This window comes from Ambystoma mexicanum, chromosome 2p, assembly GCF_040938575.1.
Source record: "Ambystoma mexicanum isolate Mex_15411 chromosome 2p, UKY_AmexF1_1, whole genome shotgun sequence".
In the NCBI taxonomy this organism is placed as follows: Eukaryota; Metazoa; Chordata; class Amphibia; order Caudata; family Ambystomatidae; genus Ambystoma; species Ambystoma mexicanum.
Window position 1 is genome coordinate 1,441,251,417 of NC_090923.1, and position 22,692 is coordinate 1,441,274,108.

A 22,692-nucleotide genomic window follows, 5' to 3' on the forward strand; every position below is an offset into this window, starting at 1 on the left:
GTATTGTGTTCAAGTGGATCTTGTGTCTGGTGGGTGTAGGGTTTTTGCTGGGCACTGTAGAGCAGGATTGGGGGGTCTCTGAGGGCGAGGGCATTAAGAGGGGCCAATATTTAGGGGGGTAAAATAGGAAAATTAATTAAAATAAATAAATAAATAATAAAAAAATAATACAAATAAATAAACAAATATACTATTTTGGTTTACATATTACCAGTGGGTTTTTATGAGGTGTTAATTTTACGCTGTTCAAAGATAGCAGTTTTGGCATTTTGGGTATAGGTCCACGGGTAGGTTTTGGCTCGGGGCGTAGTTTAGCTAGCTTAATTTTCAGGGGGCATATTTTTAGTGCACAACCAGATTATTGGTGCACAAAGGTGGGCCAGGGAGCTAGCAAGAAGAGTTTGGTTGATGCTAGGGCTCTGAGGGAGGCCCTGGAAATTATTAGCAGAGCATCTAAGGCCCAATTGGAAGGGGCGGTAGGGGAAGTAACGGGAGAAGGGGAGGTAGGTGGGGGCAGGCCGCAGCATAGAGCTACGGCTGATGGGGCTCTCGCGGTAGTGGTGGCTTGCACCCCCGCGGCAGGGAAAGGGGAGGTTTGGGAATCCAGGGGCAGGAAGATGAGGAGGGAGATAGACAGGAGGGCGCCCGGGGGAGAAAGGGTTTTGGGTGGGGAGCCAGTGAGGGAGGGAGTGAATGATAGACAGAGGGAAGCTGGGAATGCTCAAAAGGAGGTGGCTCGAGGGAACAACAGTGGGGGCAGGGATAGGGCACAGAAGGGGGTGTCAGGGCAGAGGGGAAGGGGGGGTAAATACCTGCAGAAGAGTGCAGGTGGGAGAAGGAGGGAGAGGTCCCCATCAATAGAGGAAGGTAGAGCGGGGCGCGGAACGGTCCCCCCCCGGGTAGGAGGAGTGAGGGCAGAGGGCGCTGCGCAGCCCCCGCTGGGCAGGTGGAGGTAGAGGGTTTCAGTACGGCCCCTCGGTCAGCGCAAGGAGAGCCTAGAGGGTGCAGCACAGCCCCTAGTAATGAGGATTCCAGGGTGGAGGACGGAACGCCTCGCCCGAGAGAAGAGGACCAGGCAGGGGTTTCCACAACCCCGCCGAGAAGATGTCAAAGGAGTGGCGGGGCGGACGCCCGGGGCTCGCAAGAAGATCATCAACTCAACTCGGGCATGAGCTCACATCCGCAATGTAGGAGCCTTCTAAGAAAGGAGATGAGGAGCATCGGTTTGGACGCCAGACCACAGGCGGCAGGTGTGGAAAGAGGTGAGCGGGAAAGGGAATGGTCATCTGCATGGCAGAGAGGGGTCACAAGAAGGGGGACAGGGGACGAAGGATCTGGACTGCAAGGTGTAAGTAAAGAAGTTGGTGCGCAGGCCATTGGAGCCGCAGGGGTTGAAATGAGCATTTGCTCAGTGGAGGTCCAAACGGACAAAGTGGGGGAGCCATTGGTGCTCGAAGTGCAAGCTGGAAAAGATAAGGAGGTTGAAGTGAAAGGAAAAGAGAAAAAATGGCCATACATGGGAATAACAAAACCATTGGGGGCGCACTTGATGGCAGCGACCAGGGAGAAGATTTAGGTGGGGGAATTTGTGGATGTCTTTAAATTGCTCCATAGGGAAGTGAGAGCAAAGGAGGGGTCTAAGGAGGAAGAGAGGGAACTGGCTTCACGCCCAAGGGTCCCGGTGACTATTGAGAATTGGACGTCGGCGTTTGTCATTTATGCCAGTGTGTATTGCGATAATTCCCGGAACGTGCGTGGCCCTGCTTAAATATATGGATGTAATAAGGAAGGCTTTCACGAGTTTTGGGGGTTTTGCCTGGGTAAGGTATGATGAGGAATTCAGAGCGAGAATGGCAGAGGACAGTCAGGCGGTCTGGGGGGAGATAGACATGGATCTCTGGCTGCAATGGATGGCCCCAATGAGGCCTGCCCCGACATTGCACACAGCAAGTGGGCTGCCCGTGCCTTTCCGGCCCTTTCTTGGTCGCCCCGCCCATGGGGGTGCGGGGGGAGGAGGCAGTGGACAGCCCTCGACAGCATGTTGGGCGTTCAATAAAGAAGGCTGCACGAGGTGGATGTGCAAATTTAAACACGAGTGCAGCAGGTGTGCGGGTCGGCATCCGGTTACAGATTGTTTTCAGGCAGGGGACAGTGGGTCAGGGCGAGGAGCGGGGCAAGTAGGGTGGGGGGAAGGACCGCCTGCCAGGTAAATTGGGGTGTGCTGGTAGGTCGGGCTCAGTTTATCGTTTGATGAAAGGTTTTTAGGGGCAATTTAAAGGGGGCAGGAGAAGGGTGAGGAGGAAGACGCATAGGTAGGGGAGGGCCGCAGGGGGAATGTAACGGTGGAAATTGTTAAGGGGAGGTAGCTGTCGTTTGGAGGGCATGGACGACGGTGGTGAAGCCCTCACGCTTGCCACACGACAAGGTGAGTAGGCTTCAGGCTGCATGGACGGAGGTGCGGGAGCGCCTCTGGTGCAGCAGGGGGAAGTGAGGAGATGGGTCTGCATGGACGGGGGTGCACTAGGGCCCCTGGTGCAGCTGGGGGAAAAAAGTGGAGCAGCGAAGCAAGGTGCCGGAAGAGGAATTTATGTGTAATGGTCTGCATGGACGGGGGCGCAGGTTTGGCCCCTGGTGCAGCGGTGGAGAGGAGTAAGGCAGAAAAGGGGCCTGCATGGACGGGGGTGCACTAGGCCCCCTGGTGCAGGTGGGAAACAGGTGGTAATGGACGCAAGTAGCTTGAAGATTGTGATATGGAAGGAACTGCATGGACGGGGGCGCAGGTTTGGCCCCTGGTGCAGCGGTGGAGTGGAGTAAGGAAGAAAAGGGGCCTGCATGGACGGGGGTGCACTAGGGCCCCTGGTGCAGGGGGAAAACAGGTGGTAATGGACGCAAGGAGCTTGAACATTGTGATATGGAAGGGACTGCATGGACGGGGGTGCAGGTTTGGCCCCTGGTGCAGTGGCGAGAGGAGTAATAAAGTAAAGGGCCTGCATGGACGGGGGTGCACGTGGGCCCCCGGTGCAGGGGGGACAACGCAGGACTGTAAAGCAATAAACTGGGCACAACAAGTGGAACAAATGGTTTATTGCTTGTAGGGGAGCTGTTTGCGACTTGTTTTACGTGGTTATTGTTTGGGGGCTTTCAGGGTTTCTGAGTTGGTCGGGGGAAAAGGGGGGGTAGGGGGACTGCAATGGGAAGATGTTCAAATTACAGAAGAAGGTTTAGACATCAAGATTAAAAGGTCTAAGACGGATCAGAAGGGAAGGGGCTCTTGGGTTCGGCTGGGTCGAGGGAGCAAGGTCTTATGCCCAGTTCCAGGTGCTAGGGGTATTGCGGAAGGCGCTGGTGGCAGTGGGAGAAAAGGCAGAGGATTTTGGGACTCATTCCTTTAGGATGGGTGCAGCATCTGAGGGTACCAGGTGGGTTTTTCAGAAGACAAGGTGAAAAGATTGGGGCGTTGGAGGTCTGGGAAATACAAGGGGTACGGCAGGGAGTTTGATAATGGGGAATGTTGAAAAGGTGGAGTAGGACTTTGTGGGCCAACTGTTGTTGAAATATTTTTGACTTGTCAGTGATTTTGTAATTTCTTTTTCAGATGCTGCGCGAAAGAAGGGGGAGTTGGCGCAAATTTTGATTTGTTGGCCATTCAATTGTTAAGTGGGCTGGGAAAGAGGTGGAGAAAAGGGTGTTTGGAAGGTAACGGGGGTGCAGTTACAAGGAAGTGGTGGTGAGATGGCACGGGTTGGGGGGCCTGCGGTGGGATCAGCTGCTTCCTATATTGGCAGGGATGAGGGAACGCTTGAGGTTCCAGAGGTGGTGATTATGCATGCAGGGGAGAATGAACTGGTGAGAGATACAGGGTTGGCTCTGCTAAGGAAAATGAAGAGGGACTTAGTGTGGGTGCGGGAAATGTGGCCTCAAGCAGTGGTGGTATGGACAAAGTTGTTGCCGCGATGAGTGTGGAGGGGAGTGAGAAGTGGGGGAGCAATAGAGCGGGCCAGGAAGGGGATAAACAGAGAAATGGTAAAATTTTGTGCCTCGGTGGCAGTGCAGGTCATGGACCATAAGGAAATAACATATGAGGGTCTCCTTATCTTTAGAGAGGATGGGGTACACTTGTCCGTGTATGGGAATAATAACTACCTGGCGGACTTGGGTTCTTGGCTGGGAGACTGGGTAAAAAGTTGGAGAAAAAAAAAAAATTGGGGGGGTGGGGCAGAAAGAACTCCTTGGGGGAGGGTTTTTCTGGTGCTGGGGGCATGGCCCCTTTTGATGTGGGGGGAGGGAAGCACAATGGGGGAATGACACGGGAAAGGATGGGGTGGCGCTCTTTGCACAAGCAGGTCACCCCGGGGGATCAGGTATTGAGCCTGGAGGGGCATGGCCCCTGGGAGAAAGCGGGACGCCTGGAAAAGGGGCAAGGAGACGGTAGGGTCCAAGGGATAATAAGGGAGGAAATGGGTTATTTAATTATTAAATTGTTGGGGGAAAATGAAAATGAAAATGTTTAATTTATTTAATTGGTTGTTAAAATATTTCTTTAGTTTGTTAGGCCATGGAGCCAGTTAAGCGTTTTGATTGTAAGCTTTGGCCTGTCACATTAAAGCGACCTTTTCCACTTTTAAATGAGTCTGGGTTTTTGTGCAGTAAGCCAAAAGGGGGGCCCCGGGGGGAACGCGAAGCGTTTCCCCCCGGGGAGTTTTTGGCGCTGCACACTGCCAGAGAGTGGCCGTGAGGGGCAGAGCGCCTCCCGGGGGTATTTAAGGGCTCAGGGAAGGTTCGGGAGGCAGGCGACGGTTAGGACTTGGTGATTGTCCCGCCCTCCCACCCCGTCATTTTGGTTTTAGGCTGGTGTCTGGTTATGGAATATGGGGGGGCCCATTGTTCATGGGATTGTGCGGGGGGTTTTAGATGACATGGCGAGTTTTTTATGAGTTTTGGGGTCTGTTAGGATGGTAGGGGTTGGTAGTTTTGTGTGACAGGTCAGGGCATTGTGAAAGTTTGTGTGTAATATATGTTGCTGATGTGGCAGGTCAGGCTGGCTGCAGGTCCTAGGATTGGGAGTTTGGTGTAGAGGGGAGTTTGAAGGGTGTTGAAGTGGGTCGGGGCGCCGGGGGCATGGCCCCTTTTGATGTGGGGGGAGGGAAGCACAATGGGGGAATGACACGGGAAAGGATGGGATGGCGCTGTTTGCACAAGCAGGTCACCCCGGGGGAACAGGTATTGAGCCTGGAGGGGCATGGCCCCTGGGAGAAAGCGGGACGCCTGGAAAAGGGGCAAGGAGACGGTAGGGTCCAAGGGATAATTAGGGAGGAAATGGGTTATTTAATTATTTAATTGTTGGGGGAAAATGAAAATGAAAATGTTTAATTTATTTAATTGGTTGTTAAAATATTTCTTTAGTTTGTTAGGCCATGGAGCCAGTTAAGCGTTTTGATTGTAAGCTTTGGCCTGTCACATTAAAGCGACCTTTTCCACTTTTAAATGAGTCTGGGTTTTTGTGCAGTAAGCCAAAATGGAATCTGGGCACAGGATTAAAGCATGCATCTTGTGCAATATTTCCCCTCTCTGAGTGCAGAATGTTAGCTGTTTATTCAATAATGGACAAGTGTGCACAGGCGCCTCACATCCACAATAAAAGCTGTGTCGAACCCTCTGCTTTAAAGGAAAGTACTAAGGAGCCTCTGCAGAAGGACTCTGCAGCTAATCCCAAACAAAGCCCACAAAATGGGTGCGAATATTCACAGCAAATATGTGAGCGGGTAGATCTCTCTGGCTGGGCAACCGCTGAATGAATGGGCTTTTAACACTTGGTGTATTGCAGACGTTCTTCTGAGTTGTGTGTAAGTCTGAAAGTAGGACAATCTTCGGGTTGTTTGTATAGATGGTAAACCAGTCCTGGCTTTTAGGTTGACACAATATTGCATTCTGTTACATGAAGTGCTTCATTCATAATGTCTAGGGGAATGCAAAAGATTTCATATGCTACTAATGCCAGGACTTGGGGAACATGATTTCAGAGCTCTATATTTGGCATATTTATAAGAAACAGGACTTTGAATTAAGCTGTTGCGATAGGTGAGAACAACTGATAGTTATTTTTCAGCAGAACTAGCGTTAGTAGGCTTTAGAATTTTGATTTCAGCAGCTAGTAAGCATCGATTTTACTGCTGAGGGGCAGAAGAGAAAACATGCATATGTTCAATTTCTGGAACGGCTCCCTTTTTATCTTTATTCGGTCGATACAATTCATGATGTTTTATTGGCTAGTCATGTAATATTTATTATTCAAAATGTTGTGAAGCTACTGATACTCAGTGTGAGGCAGCGACGATTATTTCTTTGACAAGTCTACTAGTAAGTGTGACTGTTTTGAGTGATTTGGCCTGCAGCAAAACCATCTGGACTCGCAGCTCTCGACAGCTCAATAAGCAATCGAAATCTTCAAAAACAAGAAAAAGAATCACAAAGAAAACCCCTTTTTTATGTCTAAGAACTCGAATAAATGTCAGCTTTTTAAACATACAAACAAGGTTGGCTTTTTGTAGCACTTCACATTTTTGACACATCACACACAACAAGCCACATTCCCTTTCCAAACAATGCCTGCAGGCAGGTATCCTTATCACACTTACTGGAAGTAATGTCATCTACTGCATTAGTAAACCAGATGTAGAAGTCCTTCACAAAGAAAGACAGCAATATGCTTTGCTATTGTGAGCATGGGAGGTGATTGGGATTGTCAAATGTGATTATTCGTTCTTCTCGTTCTTTCAGGAATGTATCATGACTTCCAAGTAGGTGTTTGTGCGAGAAGAAATCCCCACACAAGAGAGCAAAGAAGGGACTTGCTATGGATCACTGCCTGGAAGAAATCACGTCTTCTGAACTTCCAGTGCTAGGCAAGGATGTGCCAAGGAAGTGTTTTGCTAAGACCAAACACCTAGACCAAGAACCTCCTATGAATAAAGAAGCGATCCAGAGAAGGGAAGCTGGAGAACTGGGAGGACCACTGATGGCAGGTCAGTGGAAACGGGCTACTTATTTTCTGTAGTTGTTTGCATCTGCTATGTGTAGAAGTGTTTGGTTACGCCAACGATGTCCCACCACAAAAGTCTGGAGTCGCTTGAATCAAAATACCTATATCCTTATTTTGATTGTTTTGCAGAGTACAAGTGTATTGCTCAAGAACACTTCTGAGAGCCTGAGAGGCTGTCCTCTGTAACAAAGTCCCTAGCCTAACCTTTATCGTGGGCTATCGTGGGCCAGGGGCTAGCCAAGGGGCCGTGTACAGCCACCTGCAGTGTGATTATGGGCTCCCCTGGTTACACTCCCCAGCCCACAAGCAGGAGGCAGGGGTTCGCCACATAAACCCAATGGTAACCCATGCCCCCTTAAGTGGGTTTCCTAGAAAATAATGGAAACTTTGTTCTCAGAGACGCAGATTGGTTGTTATCAGGTTCCACGGTCAGGAAATCATTTTTTGTGCCACACAGGGCAAGTTTGACTAGGAAAACCCAAAGATTAGGCTTACCAAGCTTTAAACACAGAAACTGCACCATATCCGGAGCACAGCTAGCTCTGTACACTTGGATCAGAGCTCCTGAGTCTCCTCTCATGTGCGCGGCCCAATGACAATCTAAGATAGCGGACGTACTATACATAATCTCATTCCCGGGGACATGGGAGACTAGCACATCCCAACTGACATCAAGGACATCAAAGACATATTCCGAACTGACCAATCTCACACTAATAGTACTGGTTACCCACATGTGAAAAAGTTTACCTTGAGCCAAACCCAAGAGGAGGTGATAAAACTGTATATGAGGGAAGTTCAGGACAACAATAGCATGTTCTGTTGGAGGTGCAGGTAAGGCATGAGTAGAGGCTGTTGGAGGAAAAGGCTGTTAGAGAGAGGAAATAAAGATAGTACACGAGGTGGCAGAGAATGGTTGAAGGCACCCTGGCGGAACATCCAGCAAAGAATGAAGGTGATAGAGAGAAAAGAATGCAGGAAATGGTCATGCCTGCGCCATGGGCGCATACATTTACGATCAATATGGACTTTATTTTCCATTTGCGAGACTTTGGTGCTTTTCTATTTTTCCCAACAAAGTACACTTACCACAATGCACTTGGCTATAACCATCTATTCCTGGCCATTCCTATTCGTCATCTTCGGAACTACAATCCCCAGAAGCCCTAGGGATTTGCTCTGCTTCCACCAGCTCAGGAACAGAGAGGGAGGTGGCCGATTGTCTGCAGGTGTGCTGAGCCAGGTGCAACCAATTAGCCTGCCTCTGTGCTGGGCAGGGCGGTATAAAAGCTGCTGCCTGCAGGGGACCAGTCTCTTGCATTAAGAGTCTTTCCGGCACCTTTTTGCTTCGAGCTACGGATCTTGTATGCGGTTCCTCCTTACTCCGGCTTTGGATCCAGTACCCTGCTGGGCTCTCTACATTGCAGCTGATCACGCTCTGCTGCTTTCCAGCCTCCGCCCTTGCCCTGCCAGGCTCTCTGCTTTGCAGCCGATCACACTGTGCTGCTTTCCAGCCTCCGCCTGTGCCCTTCCGGGTTTCTGCCTTGCAGCCGATCACGCTCAGCTGCTACCTTCCGCCCTGGTCTTCCAGGCTCCTGCCCTGCAGCCTGCCTCACTCAGGCTGCCTACAGCCCTTGTCCTCTGGGCTCCCAGCTCTGCAGCCTGCCTCACTCCGGCTGCCTACAGCCCTTGTCCTCTGGGCTCCCTGCTCTGCAGCCTGCCTCACTCCGGCTGCCTACAGCCCTTGTCCTCTGGGCTTCCTACCTTGCAGCTTACAGTCCTCTGCAGCCTTCTACAGTCAGCGGCCCTGCTCCTCTGGGCTTACTCCTTGCTGCCGGTCCTTCTGGCTCCTTGCCGCGCAGCCCGCTTCTCTCCGCTGCCAACAGCCCTTGTCCTCGGGGCTTCCTACCTTGCAGCCGATCACGCTCCGCTGCTTGCTCCCTACAGCCTTTGTCCGCTGGGTTCTCAGCCTAGCAGCCCTCTACAGTCCTCTGCAACCTTCTACGGTCAGTGGACCTGCCCCCCAGGGCTCACTCCTTGCTGCCTGGCCCTTCTGGACTCCGTGCCGTGCAGCCTGCTTTACTCCACTGCCCTAAGCCCTTTCCCTCTAGGCTCCCTATCTTACAGCCCTGCTCCTGTGGGCTTGCTCATTGCTTTCCTGCTCCTCTGAGCTCTCAATCTTGTTCCATACTGACCTCTGCTGTCCAGTCCTGTTATACGACTTTCCCTTCATTTCCTTCTGCTAGTTTGCTATCAACTTCCTTTTTCTGGATTTGTCTGTAAGTATCTTCTCTTGTACTGTTTGTAGACCTTTTTTGTACAGAGCTTGTCTGTTGGTTTCCATTAGGCAACCTCTGCCCCTTCCCTTGTCTTGTTTCTATGTTACAGAAAACCATAGCTGTTGCTCCAAGCCATGAGCAAACAGTGTGGGCCTCTGTTATAGCAAACTTTGCAGAAGGCTAGAGTTTTTCCTAAGGTCAGTGGAATACTCTTTTCCTATATCTGCATACACCCTTAGAGGGAATCCATTCTTTTGTACCTTATTCCTTGCTACACTTGCCTACTCTCCGTTCTCATTACTTTCACTGTGTGTGTACTTATCTGTCCACCTTACTTCGGCACAACCACCCAAACCCTTCTTGGGTGTCCTGTGCCTCTCTTTACAGGGTGTCATCCCGTGACAGAATGCAAGAGCTAAAAATGTCTTGTTCTATAGGCAGGAAAGGCACACACAGACCAAAGATGCTTTCCTTTCGGGTTAAGAAACCTTTGCAAAAATCTATAGGTTCCCTAAAGTCAGCAAACAAGAACATTAGTCTAAAGAACTGTCTCGCCTTAGTAAACAAAGATTTACACGCACGGTACTACACTCACTGGCTTGCTGACCCTTCTATGTGTAACTATTATGACATTTGCAACTATGAGCCGCAGTCTCTATCTGTAGAAGAACTACAACAAGAAAATGATTTCCTGCAGATTTTGTTAGCCCAACCAATGGAAAACACTCATGCATTTTCTGACAATTCTTCTAACACTGCTACAGCCAAGGACATAGCACTCATTGTGGGAGACTCTAACCCAGAGTACGCTGTTGCTACAGTGATATGTTCAAGATCAGCTTGGCAAGCTCCCCAGACTGCTGGTAACCCTCATTTGATAGGACACGGCATTAAGTATCCTGAAGTTAGTCCACCCGATCCTGGGTACAAAAGACCAATACTGACCATCGGTTGTCTTAATACTTCCCCAGTATCTACTAACCATAATAACCTTAAGGTCAGTCATCCTATTGCTACAACCAAATGTTCTGCTACACCAGATTCTGAAGCTTTAGATCAGGCTAATGAAACATACCTGCTTCAAGAACAACTCCTACGCCTTAAAAGACAGACCGAAGATCTCTATGATGACTTTGTTTATTTACATAGTAAAAATTGAATGAAGGGACACAATATTCCAGACCTTCTGACACTATGTCCTACACCTGATATTCTGTCTTTAGAGATCGACATGATAAGGCCTGGAATTGCCACGCAGAAAAGGATACAGACTTATTCCAAGCAGATGGAAGACCTAAATTTAGCATATGCATCCCTTCTAAAGTCTGACACCGCTCTTTCACCTTCAAACCACAGTAACTCAAGTTGTTGTACAGACAGTAAAAAATTAACTCCTTCGGTGGGCCAAATCACTCGCACTGCCATTACACTACAAGACAAGTGTAATCTTCTGAATAGAGATCCTTCTGAGTCAAAGAATGGTTCCGTTCTTACCCCTGACTACTGTCCTCTACTCTCATTTACAGCCTCTTCTGAAGTGATCAAATCAGAAATGTACTCTGCTTCTAAAGGTTTTTGTACACCAGACCACAATTCTAATTCTGAACTATACCCAGTACCTGTCTGGAATACAGCCTTTCCATCAGTCAATACCCCAGATCCACCTAGCAATTTGAGCACACCAGACTTTGAAGATCAACCTTCAGAACGCCTACACTATTATGAACCCTTATCTGTTGTACTACCTGTTACTGTATCTGCTAGCTCAATCTCTGCTGCTCCTCCTGCTAATACTTCAGATTCTGCTACTGTTGCAGCATCTCACATCACTCTTTCTGCAGCAGAAACACCCCCTTCCTCTCTGCCTGCAAGGACAGAACCTGTTGCTGAGTCAGATAACAACTTTTCTTTTAGGAATACAGCTCCGGTTGTTCCTGCTGGTGCCTCTGCAGCACTAGAACTACCAGACTCTACTCTGTCAGTCTCAGATGCGTCACTGGCCACTGGTGCTTCTATGGCACCCACACTCCCAGTTGCTACAGCATCGGAACTAGCTACAGCCATTCATGATCTCCATGCTGCGGTGGCTTCTGAACTTCCTACAAATCATGGAGAACCCTCCACTGTGACTCCTGAAATTTCTGCGGCTAATCTTGACTTTGCCATTGCTGCTTCTGATGCCTTGGAAAACCTTCCTAGAGCAACCAACTCTGCTGTACCTCTGGCTCCACCTTCTAACACCTTACTGTTGCCTTTCAAAGCAAGATTTGCCATGGAGCCTGCAGCAGTCTTTCACAGTTCCTCTGAACACACAGTTGGGTTTTGTGCTCCAAAGACTTTGTCTTTTCTGAATTCTACCTCAAGGGTTCAGAACATTGATCCTGTCTCTGTCCTTTAAGACTCCCACCTAGCAACTTTAAACAGTTTTTGGTGCCTCATGACGTGCCTTTTTGGAATAAGACTCTTTCACGGTGTGACAGACATTCTTCTTGTTGGTCAACCCTCAGGGAGCCTGGAGAGGGGCATACTGTCATGCCTGCGCCATGGGCGCATACATTTACGATCAATATGGACTTGATTTTCCATTTGTGAGACTTTGGTGCTTTTCTATTTTTCCCAACAAACTACACTTACCACAATGCACTTGGCTATAACCATCTATTCCTGGCCATTCCTATTCGTCATCTTCGGAACTACAATCCCCAGAAGCCCTAGGGATTTGCTCTGCTTCCACCAGCTCAGGAGCAGAGAGGGAGGTGGCCGATTGTCTGCAGGTATGCCGAGCCAGGTGCAACCAATTAGCCTGCCTCTGTGCTGGGCAGGACGGTATAAAAGCTGCTGCCTGCAGTGGCCCAGTCTCTTGCATTAAGTGTCTTTCCGGCACCTTTTTGCTTCGAGCTACGGATCTTGTATGCGGTTCCTCCTTACTCCGGCTTTGGATCCAGTGCCCTGCTGGGCTCTCTACATTGCAGCTGATCACGCTCTGCTGCTTTCCAGTCTCCGCCCTTGCCCTGCCGGGCTCTCTGCTTTGCAGCCGATCACAATCTGCTGCTTTCCAGCCTCCGCTTGTGCCCTTCCGGGTTTCTGCCTTGCAGCCGATCACACTCAGCTGCTACCTTCCGCCCTGGTCTTCCAGGCTCCTGCCCTGCAGCCTGCCTCACTCCGGCTGCCTACAGCCCTTGTCCTCTGGGCTCCCAGCTCTGCAGCCTGCCTCACTCTGGCTGCCTACAGCCCTTGTCCTCTGGGCTTCCTACCTTGCAGCTTACAGTCCTCTGCAGCCTTCTACAGTCAGCGGCCCTGCTCCTCTGGGCTTACTCCTTGCTGCCGGTCCTTCTGGCTCCTTGCCGCGCAGCCCCGCTTCTCTCCGCTGCCAACAGCCCTTGTCCTCGGGGCTTCCTACCTTGCAGCCGATCACGCTCCGCTGCTTGCTACCTACAGCCTTTGTCCGCTGGGTTTTCAGCCTAGCAGCCCTCTACAGTCTTCTGCAACCTTCTACGGTCAGTGGCCCTGCCCGCCCGGGCTCACTCCTTGCTGCCCGGCCCTTCTGGACTCCGTGACGTGCAGCCTGCTTTACTCCACTGCCCTAAGCCCTTTCCCTCTAGGCTCCCTATCTTACAGCACTGCTCCTGTGGGCTTGCCCATTGCTTTCCTGCTCCTCTGAGCTCTCAACCTTGTGCCATACTGACCTCTGCTATCCAATCCTGTTATACGACTTTCCCTTCATTTCCTTCTGCTAGTTTGCTATCAACTTCCTTTTCCTGGAGTTGTCTGTAAGTATCTTCTCTTGTACTGTTTGTAGACCCTTTTGTACAGAGCTTGTCTGTTGGTTTCCATCAGGCAACCTCTGCCCCTTCCCTTGTCTCGTTTCTACCTTAAAGACACCCATAGCTGTTGTTCCACGCCATGAGCAAACAGCGTGGGCCTCTGTTATAGCAAACTGTGCAGAAGGCTAGAGTTTTTCCTAAGGTCAGTGGAATACTCTTTTCCTATATCCACATACACCCCTAGAGGGAATCCATTCTGTTGTACCTTATTCCTTGCTACACTTGCCTACTCTTCGTTCTCATTACTTTCGCTGTGTGTGTACTTATCTGTCCACCTTACTTCGGCACAACCACCCAAACCCTTCTTGGGTGTCCTGTGCCTCTCTTTACAGGGTGTTATCCCGTGACAGAAATTTGGAGAAACATCAATAGTAAAGGAGGTGGTGGTAGACAGAGGTAAAGAGGAGAAGCATAGGAAAATTGAATGAGTAAATGAGCAGGGGGTTAAGACCGTTTTAAAGCGGGCATAGAGGTGAAAGGAGGCTGGAGGAGATTTTCCATCACGATTCTTGCTAAAGCCAATACCATTGGGCAGTGGTTCTGCCCCTTTATAGATTTGCACACAGGCACGAGGGTATGGACTCTGTAACATGTGGGTGACTTCCTCTTCAGAGCTGCAGATCTCATTGCTCAGATAAGGGCATGGTCATTGCCGCTCACACCATGTTAAGGTAGCAATGCGCTGTAGCCCAGTGCAGATAAAGGGGACAACTGCCCCCCCCCCCTTCACACACAATTAATTTCCTGGTGCGCTACCCCTTCTGCTTTCTTAGCCTGTCTTGCTATGGGTCAGCGAAGCAGTAGCGCTACCTCCAGAGTGTAAGTTCCTCAACCAGGCCCTAGCAACATGTTTTCATCATGTGGTTTACATGGTATGATCAGTCAAGTGTGGAATGTCATCCTGTGTGGACACGTATGGGAAGGCAGGGACTGATGAGAAGATGTTTCCTAAGAACGGGAAGATAGGAGCCGAAGCAAGCATGAAGCGAGGGTGGTGAGTGCAGTGGGGGAAGGAAACTCAGGAGCTGAACTGAGGATGGTGCCTGAGTGCTGATACAGGATCACCGGACCAGAGGGAGAGGATACCATTATCGTGCATGGAAAGTTAGGTGTGAACAAATATTTTTGTGCATGTGTGCCTCGAATGTAATGTGATGTATATGTATGCATTCATGCTGGCTTTTATTGGCCACAGAAAGACGTGTCTTCTTACAAGTGTCTTCTTACAGTGGCAATGGTGGCATATATTTGGGCACAGCCAGCATGAACAGCACTTTTGCAGGGCCATGCTGGCATATATTGTGGACAGTGATATCATGAGCATGTGCTTTAACATGGCAGTGTCACCATATATTGCAAGTACAGCATCAAGAAAATGTTTTCATGTAACAATACTGCCATATTTCTGGGCATGACCAAGTGTTTTATAGGGCCATGCTTGCATATATTTTGTACGGATGCATCACACCGTTATGCTTTACAGTGGCAACATTATATTGTGAGCAGGGCTTCAAGAAAGTGTTATACTGCATGACAAAGTCACATTGGAGGGGTCAGTGGATGAGGAATAGGGATCCATGGGGACTGGGTATGGGGCAACCATTTGGTATGCTGGACCCAGAGGAGATACACAGGGAATCCTCTAGGGCCCCATTCCATTCCAAGGATCCTGTGGCACATACCACAGAATCACAGAAGCAGGAAGCATAAAAGTCAGAAATTGTTAAGCGATTCATCAATCATAGGCCACCAAAAGATTAGGTGTAATGAGGTTAGCAGAGGAGAAGGGTTTTCAATGAGTTCACTTGATTAAATTAAGGGAATGTACATCCGATCATCATAAAGAAGAGCGAAAGGCAGTTAAAGAAAAAGGGGATAGGAGGAGATGCCAATACTTTGCTGTCTATCTAGGGTGAGAGTGTCACCACGTCCGCTTTATTTGTTCACCATATTATGCAACCTCTGCCACCACATTATGCAGACCTCTGCCAGTCAAATGCCTCTTTGACAAGTGATCTGTTCAATAAGGTATGGTTGATTTATCTGTGCTGGGTTGGGGGCATTCTTCCTTTTAGTAACCTGTAACCTGTCAGGCAGACATTGACTGATAAAATGACCATACTTGGTAAGGGTTAGCAAAGACTGTATTTACCAAGGTGTATCAGTTGAACCAAATGAACAAGCCCACTTGTGTCTGAATGAAGGTGCCAGGATGGGCATTTGCAATGCCAGGTTAGAGCTCGGGAAAACCATACAAAAAGAAAGTGCCTTTAGGGAAGTAGCAACAGTCTAACAAAAAGTACTTGCTGTTTTTCTAAATACATGTTTTTTTCTAAACTTTTTATTAAAGTTTAAAACAGAGACATTGCCACAGCCAATTGGTAAAGACTAGTGAATTACATTGCATACTCTGACTCTGCCCACCCTGCTGCCCCTTCTCCCTACAATCTCCATTGTGACAATTCACAGGATCTTGTCACTTCTCCCCAGAGGGAAGCCCTTCCCTATGAGGCTAGGGAGGTGAGCCTGCTAGGCAACAATCCCCGTAGGGGTTGGCGGAAAGCGGAACCTCACAGGGAGACTTCCATTCCATGTTGGAACTCTGTAACTCCCTTACCTTCGAGACTATGAAATCCTTAAGGTCCTCCAAGAACTAACCTGAAAGCACCACTGTTTGTTACTTCAATATTCCCTACTTTCCTCACTTAAAACGTAATACTACCAAGATGAGGAGGAACATACAGTGATAAGTAATCTGCCAAAAAGTACTGAGAAGAGGAAGATTGAAGGAGTGATGCAAACTACTCCTACTATTCCTTTTCCAAGTCTACACAGTACTGAGAAGAAGGAGGCATGAAGAATACTCAATTGATACAAATGAAGGACTATGGCATTCCGCTGGGGTGGACCCAGCAACAAGACATAAAAAACAAGAAGGGACTCAATGAAGACAGAACCCGGCGTAAAGCCTGTCAGCCCCAGGAGATTCAAACCTGGGAACAAGGAAGTGAGCAGGGGAAGCTGGTCCTTGGTCATGAGGACACAATGGAGTGGTCGACAGAGCACTCAGTAATGTAGTCAAATGGAGACCCAACCTACGCAGAAGCTGGAGAGAGGCCGACAGTGCCCTCAGAGAGGTGGCCCATGTAGTCCTTCAACTATATTGACACTAAAAGGCAAAGAATTCCATAGAGGCAGCAAGGTGCAGCGGGAAGCAGAGAGAGAGAAATACACAAAGAGCGTTCAATAAGAGCTAACAAGCCCAGTCGCCCAAAAAGAACCAGTGATGTGCCCCTGCCAGAAAGAAGGTAACCGGTCCCACGGGAGACCTGGTAGGTATTTTGGCAAGAGCGAAGAGTGCTTCAGGAGTAATCTCCCTCATCACAGTAATTGTAAGGAAGACACCAAGAGTGAAGAGTATCTCAGGAGTAAACTCCCTCATCCCAATAGTTACACGGAAGATACCAAGAGTGAAGAGTGCCTCTGGAGTAATCTCCCTTGTTAAAATAACCGCAAAGAGAATCAAGGATAAAGATTACTATGGGAGTGGTCTCCCTCCTCAGAGGGTTTGTGGAAACTGTGGAAAAAGCCAAGGACATTACAGGAGTAATCTCTCTTGTTACAAGAGACAAGAAGAAGAAGAGAAGGAAAGTCCATGAATGTATATATAATGCTGAGAAATAATAATTGTTAGACATTTAACCAAGCCCAAAGAAGTGCCTGGGAGGAATTAAAAGGACTTATCACAACTGTTGATAGAGACTGTTAGAATTCAGCCCTTAAGGCTTAACCAGGAGAAGAGAGTCATCCTCCTGGCTTTATTTCTGGTTGCTGAATACAGTTGATTAGTGGTAGGGTCAGAGTAGGATAGTTTTGGACAGAGGATTGATTATTTAGTTTGACAACCACCTTGAAGTCGAGCACCCAAATTAGAATTCAATTAGGTAGGGCACCCCTTCCAGTTATAGGGAAAGATAGGTCATTTTCTTATTATTTGAATAAAATCTTTAGTTTGAAATGCCACCCCTTTGTCCGACTCCTCCTTCACGGTTCTCTCCCCCATCCCTCTTCCCAGACTGACCCCCCGTCTAATTACTGACAAACTCCTCATCTCCTCATCCCCAACCCCCAACCCCTGGCAGATATTCTTGTATTTGTGTGGGCATTCTCTTCCCCTTTATACCATGTGGTCCCATCTTTTTATGGCATCCATACCCTTCCACCGTGCCGCTATAGTCTGGGCCTTTGTTCCCATCCATAATTCCGCTATTGTTCTTTTGGCTAGTATGCATGCCAAGTTTAAGAATATCTTAATATATCTGTCCCCTCACATTTCTGACCATATTTCCAGCAGTACACCTCTAGAGGTCAGTAGCATTGATCTTTCCAGTAATCTTTCCACCTCCCTTTGCACCATCCCCCAGTATTTCTTTAACTCCGGGCAAAGGATCCCACCGGCTGTCTTGCAGCCAAATATGAGGCTGTTGATCCTTACCTTTCGAGGGTCACAGTCATGTGTATGTACTGAGACACACCGCTCTGCATGGGGGAGCAGTTTCGGAGTGCTCTCAAGGCTTTGGTCAAGGAGCACAGGAAACACTGCCCCTACCTTAGATTTAAGACATGCCCAACATCTTCACCTGTACACCAGCGCCTCCGTATCTGTGGTTGGTGCCCCTTCCCTCCCTTACCCACCTTACCTCCTTGCCTCTCCTAGAAAAAAAATCCCCAAAAAAATATAAAAGCCAGAAATACCAAAAGAGGTTCCTTTTCGAGCCACCTTTCACAGTTAAAAAATAGAACTAAAAAAACAATCAAAGCATATTTTGCAGCCTTCATAGTCCGCGGACACTATAATATTCTGTGGACACCTGGAAAATTCCAGGTGCGGGGGCGGGGGGGGTTTGGGAGATTAAAATCAATTAACTCGTTTTTTGTACAAAAATGGTGTCTCTTAAAAGAACCTTTTTTAAAAAAACAAATGTTGGGGGGTTTTATATACTGAACTAACAAATGTTCTACTGAACTTCATTATTTTTTCTAACTTTCACAAAAACTACTTTGAATGTTTTTCTGTTTTTGCTTTTTATTTACTACAACTATAAAAAAAAATACTTCACTACATATTTCACGTGTTCACACAATCTGTTTCAATGCGATTTGGATATTCAAAAGAAAGATCTGATTTCCAACATCAGTCAAATCTCTTCGATAAATATTCACAGTATCAAACTTGATATTTTCATTGTGAAAAGATGACGTTCCAACATCCTGCAAAAAAGCACATACAGCTTTGTTTATACTGCATCTTGCTTTCTCGTTTTGTGGACACCATGAATTACAACATTTCCACATTTGTCTTTGAGCTATCCGAGAATAAACAATCCTCGAATGTGGAAACAGTTCCAGTAACTTTGCAAATATATCCATCATGGCAAACAGTAAGGGAATTCCAGTGACATAGCCCACACTTTGCATCCACAGTGAACTACAATGATATCTGGATGCTTTAAAGCAACCATACTCTCGCAAAACAGGAGTAATTCCGCCCACTTCATTTTTCAAACTCCATACCAGGAAACTTAAAATTCTTCAAATCCAAGATTGACAGGTAATCCACACTGCTTACAGTACACCCTTAACAAATGGATCCAAGAATCACCCACCATCCAGACACTCTGTTTCCTCAAAGCCATAGCTACAGCCATCTTTAATGCACACAACAAAACCAACTCTTGCGACCCGGTCTTCTTGTACACCACAACCACGAAATCTGATTTGCTAATCCTTTGATGTTGACGGACCCCGTCACTGTCCGCAGTCCCTGCAGTCCCCTTTCCAAGCCTGGCATCCTTAAAAGACCCAGATGGCACGTGCGGGTCCGCAGACTACTGCGATGTCTTCAGTCACCGTAGCACAAGGCAACCCTTCTACCCTTTTTATTTTTATGTTTGTAACACTGCCTTATTGTCTGCTTTCAAACAGTCACATATCCATCCACCAGTTACACCCAAAAACTCTACATTTAACCCTGTCATCTCAGTTCAACACTTCAGATGCACTCTTGAACTCTCAGAGTACATATCTCATATTACTCACAACCACCTGCATTAGAAACTGCATTTAACAAGATGTAGTACAGGTATGCTTATAGTTTTAAAATGATTTTTTCAACCCATTTACAAAAATATATATAAACATTAGTGAAAACCTCACAAGCACCAAACTCCTAACATACAAAAAAGAAATTGCTAAGTTTCAAAACACATCTGCTGAAATACTAGACCAAGTATGTGTCTGTTGCAGCAGAACCTTTTATAAAAATAGCACAACAATAGTAGATATGGCCTACAAAATAGAGGACAGTGAGAAATCGCAATGGTTTCAATTAGCTTTATATCTAAAAACAGAAAATAAATACAGATATAAATACAAAATAACGGACCCCTCAATAGTTTGCACATACCACACTACAAAGCTTGACAATAACCAAATGCCATCACATGCAATCACTAATAAATAAATATTCCCACTTCCAAAAACTCTCCAACAACTTAACTTGTATGAGAGCATTATAATCCAAACTGTAGACCCATTTCAAGCTATAATACACCTTCAGCGGAAAAAAGCCAAATTGCATCCCTCTGAGTTAATAAGAGGCATTCGTGGCAAAGTAGTATATTTGCCATTAGATCTTAAAGAAAATGTAGAAACTCTAGGAGTACAACGGCCAATAGATCAATCTTTGATTGTACTATTTAATGGTGTACCAACAAAAGACAAAAGTGTTTGGCAACAACTAGTCAACTTAAACAAAGTTAGACAAGCCCTACAATATCTAAAATAAAATAAACAATGAATACTACAAAGATAGAGGATAACTAAACAATATAAACAAATAATTCAAGATTCACCACAAACTGGCCAATTTGAACGTGTAGATCCTGTTGCTGCAGCTAACATTTTAGACAAATATGCAATTCACCCACTACACTCCAAAAACACCATAGAAGATGCATTAGAAACATATCAAATGCGTCAAGCCGAAGGATCCCCAATGAGTATATGGAAGAAAAGTGTAGAAGCATGTTCTTTTCCCCTACTCTTTCCTGCAGGAAAAGGAGGCAGATACAGTGAAAGACCCACACAAATTACTTCAGCAGAATATGGCTCTTTCCAAATGTATTCTGAAGACCCCAGATTCAGACAAAATGTAGAATACATTTTCCACCTCCTTTATGTTATGGAGTTGCACAAACATTAAAAAAAGGCTCTAATTTTTTTAACATACCCGCTACCCACATGCTTTAAAAGATAAAAGACAAAGATGAAGCTTTGCAATGAAGTATAACACATCTCTTGGATTACATGCGTGGTGCAAAAGAATATCTTTTCCGACGTCACACTGATGTATGTTGTATGCTAAGAAACCTAGGCCCACCCACATGGTTTGTTACTTTAAGTTGTGCAGAATACGCATTGGGATGACTTGCAAGAGTTCTTACGCACTGCAAGCCAAAATAAAGAGTAAATATGAATAAAAACACCAGGAGAACTCTGTGCTCTTGCCCCAGTCAATGTATCAAGGTACTTTCACCAAGCGTTTCATTGCCATGCTGCACTTCATCTGCAATAAAACTACTCCTCCACTCGGATGAAGTGGAACACTTCTTTTGGAGAAAAGAATATCAATCCAGAGAAGCATCACACATCCACATGCTTTTATGGATAAAAGATGCTCCCAAATTTGGCCATGAAAGTGATGCCACTGTTTTACAATTTATTGAAAAATACATTACCTGCGATATTTCTTCAGAAACCACACATAGTGACCTACGTACACAAATTTTACATTTCCAAAAACATAATTGTGGCAAATACTACCGACAGTGATATAAAAACAAAGGTAAATATTATACCAAATGTCACTTTGGCTTCCCTAGACCAGTTTGCACAAAAGGACAAGTAAATACCTTGATGTCTTCTGTTAGACACAGTGTAAAAGGCAAATCCCCTAGAAAACATACAACATTAAGAGGGATGAAGCATCCAAGTATATCAATGATTACAATACATTCATTGCCCTCTTGTGACACTTCTACTGCAGTTGCATGATATGTGCCAGCCTATCTCATCAAAGCTGAGAAAACAGAGCTAAAAGACCTCTGGGATGACCTATCATCTGACAAAACACTGACACAAAAATTGTAACAGCTTCGGTATAACAATGCTCTCCCATACAAAATGTGGGTGCTATGAAGCTGAAGACAATTAAACAGATACACCCTGGTATGGGAAATTTGAAAACATTGTCTGGCTAAACTTTGGTCCAGCTTCATCACAAAAAAAGAGTACTAAAATCCTACCAAGAGATAGAAACAATAGCCACAAATGATCCCAACAGCAAGGACATTTTTAAAAAACAACTTAATTGACACATACTACTACCCAAACAGAAGTACTGCTTTGGAAAATATTTGCCTGTAAGACATAGCCCTAAACTTCTCCTACAAAAACAATGTCATACCAGAAGAGACAAATGCCAAATGTTCAGTCTGAACTTGTGAAGGAAGCCTAGTAAAACTTACCAAACCCAGCCTAATTAATCATATAAAGTTATAATTTAAATCTCTGCAACACAGAGTTTTATTGCATGGCCCTACTACAACTTTTTAAACATCGGAGAAAAGAAGAATTTTATGTATGGTGACCATGACTTATTTGAAGCTGCATTCAATGCAAATGAAAGCAGTATAACAAATGTACATTTTAAACAATACAAACAAATGTGGGACAATGAACACCAGCAAGAGGAATACATTGAGGCTCTACTAGATATAGACACTCCTGAAGGCAGTCAACCTTCTCTTACAGGACGCCAAGAACCACCTGGAGAACCACTCATTCTAAATGAAGCAGAAATAGCCATGACTGAGGAAGAAAATACCATTTACCAGTCTAAACAAACGAACAAGACTTGTCAGTGCTCAAATCACAGCTAAATGATGAACAACTCACAGTTTATCTAGAAGTCACTGAAGAAATTTAACATGATTTCAAACAAACGTGTAGCTGTACACATTATACACCTTTGCTCCTGTATGTAAGTGGGAAAGCTGGCTCTGACAAAACATTCTTAATCAAAATAATCAGCACATTTCTACAAGACTTAACAAACAACAACCTTTCAGTTATTTTAACAGCCCCCACAGGTGTAGCTGCCTATAACATAGGAGGTGTAACTTTACACCGACTGTTGCTCCTCCCAGTAGAACACCAAAACAAATTAGGATACTACAATTTATCAGCAGAAGTTGCTACTGAAGTATGCAGAATTCGGAAGCAAACAAAAGTGCCCCTAATAGATGAAATAAGCATGGCTTCTAACCTCATGTTGGCTTTAATTCATCTCAGAATGCAAGAAGTCCTAAAAAAATGATAAAACGAAGAACTGTTTGGAGGAAAACACGTTATTGTTTTCAGAGACCTCCTACAGTTAACACCAGTAAAAGGTCAACCTATTTTCAAAATAATAGTGCACAAACAATGT

The 22,692-nt window shown here is 46.3% G+C and overlaps 1 protein-coding gene across 1 annotated transcript in view; it reads left to right on the forward strand.

The window, feature by feature from the left end:
* The window catches only part of LOC138567599 (zinc finger protein 585A-like), an 80,974-nt gene that overhangs the window by 34,353 nt on the left and 23,929 nt on the right, over positions 1-22,692 (forward strand). The window contains exon 2 of the mRNA XM_069645986.1: positions 6,778-7,022. Coding sequence (XP_069502087.1) covers positions 6,854-7,022 — 169 coding nt within the window. The 5' untranslated portion in view covers positions 6,778-6,853. The remainder of the gene's footprint in view (positions 1-6,777; positions 7,023-22,692) is intronic.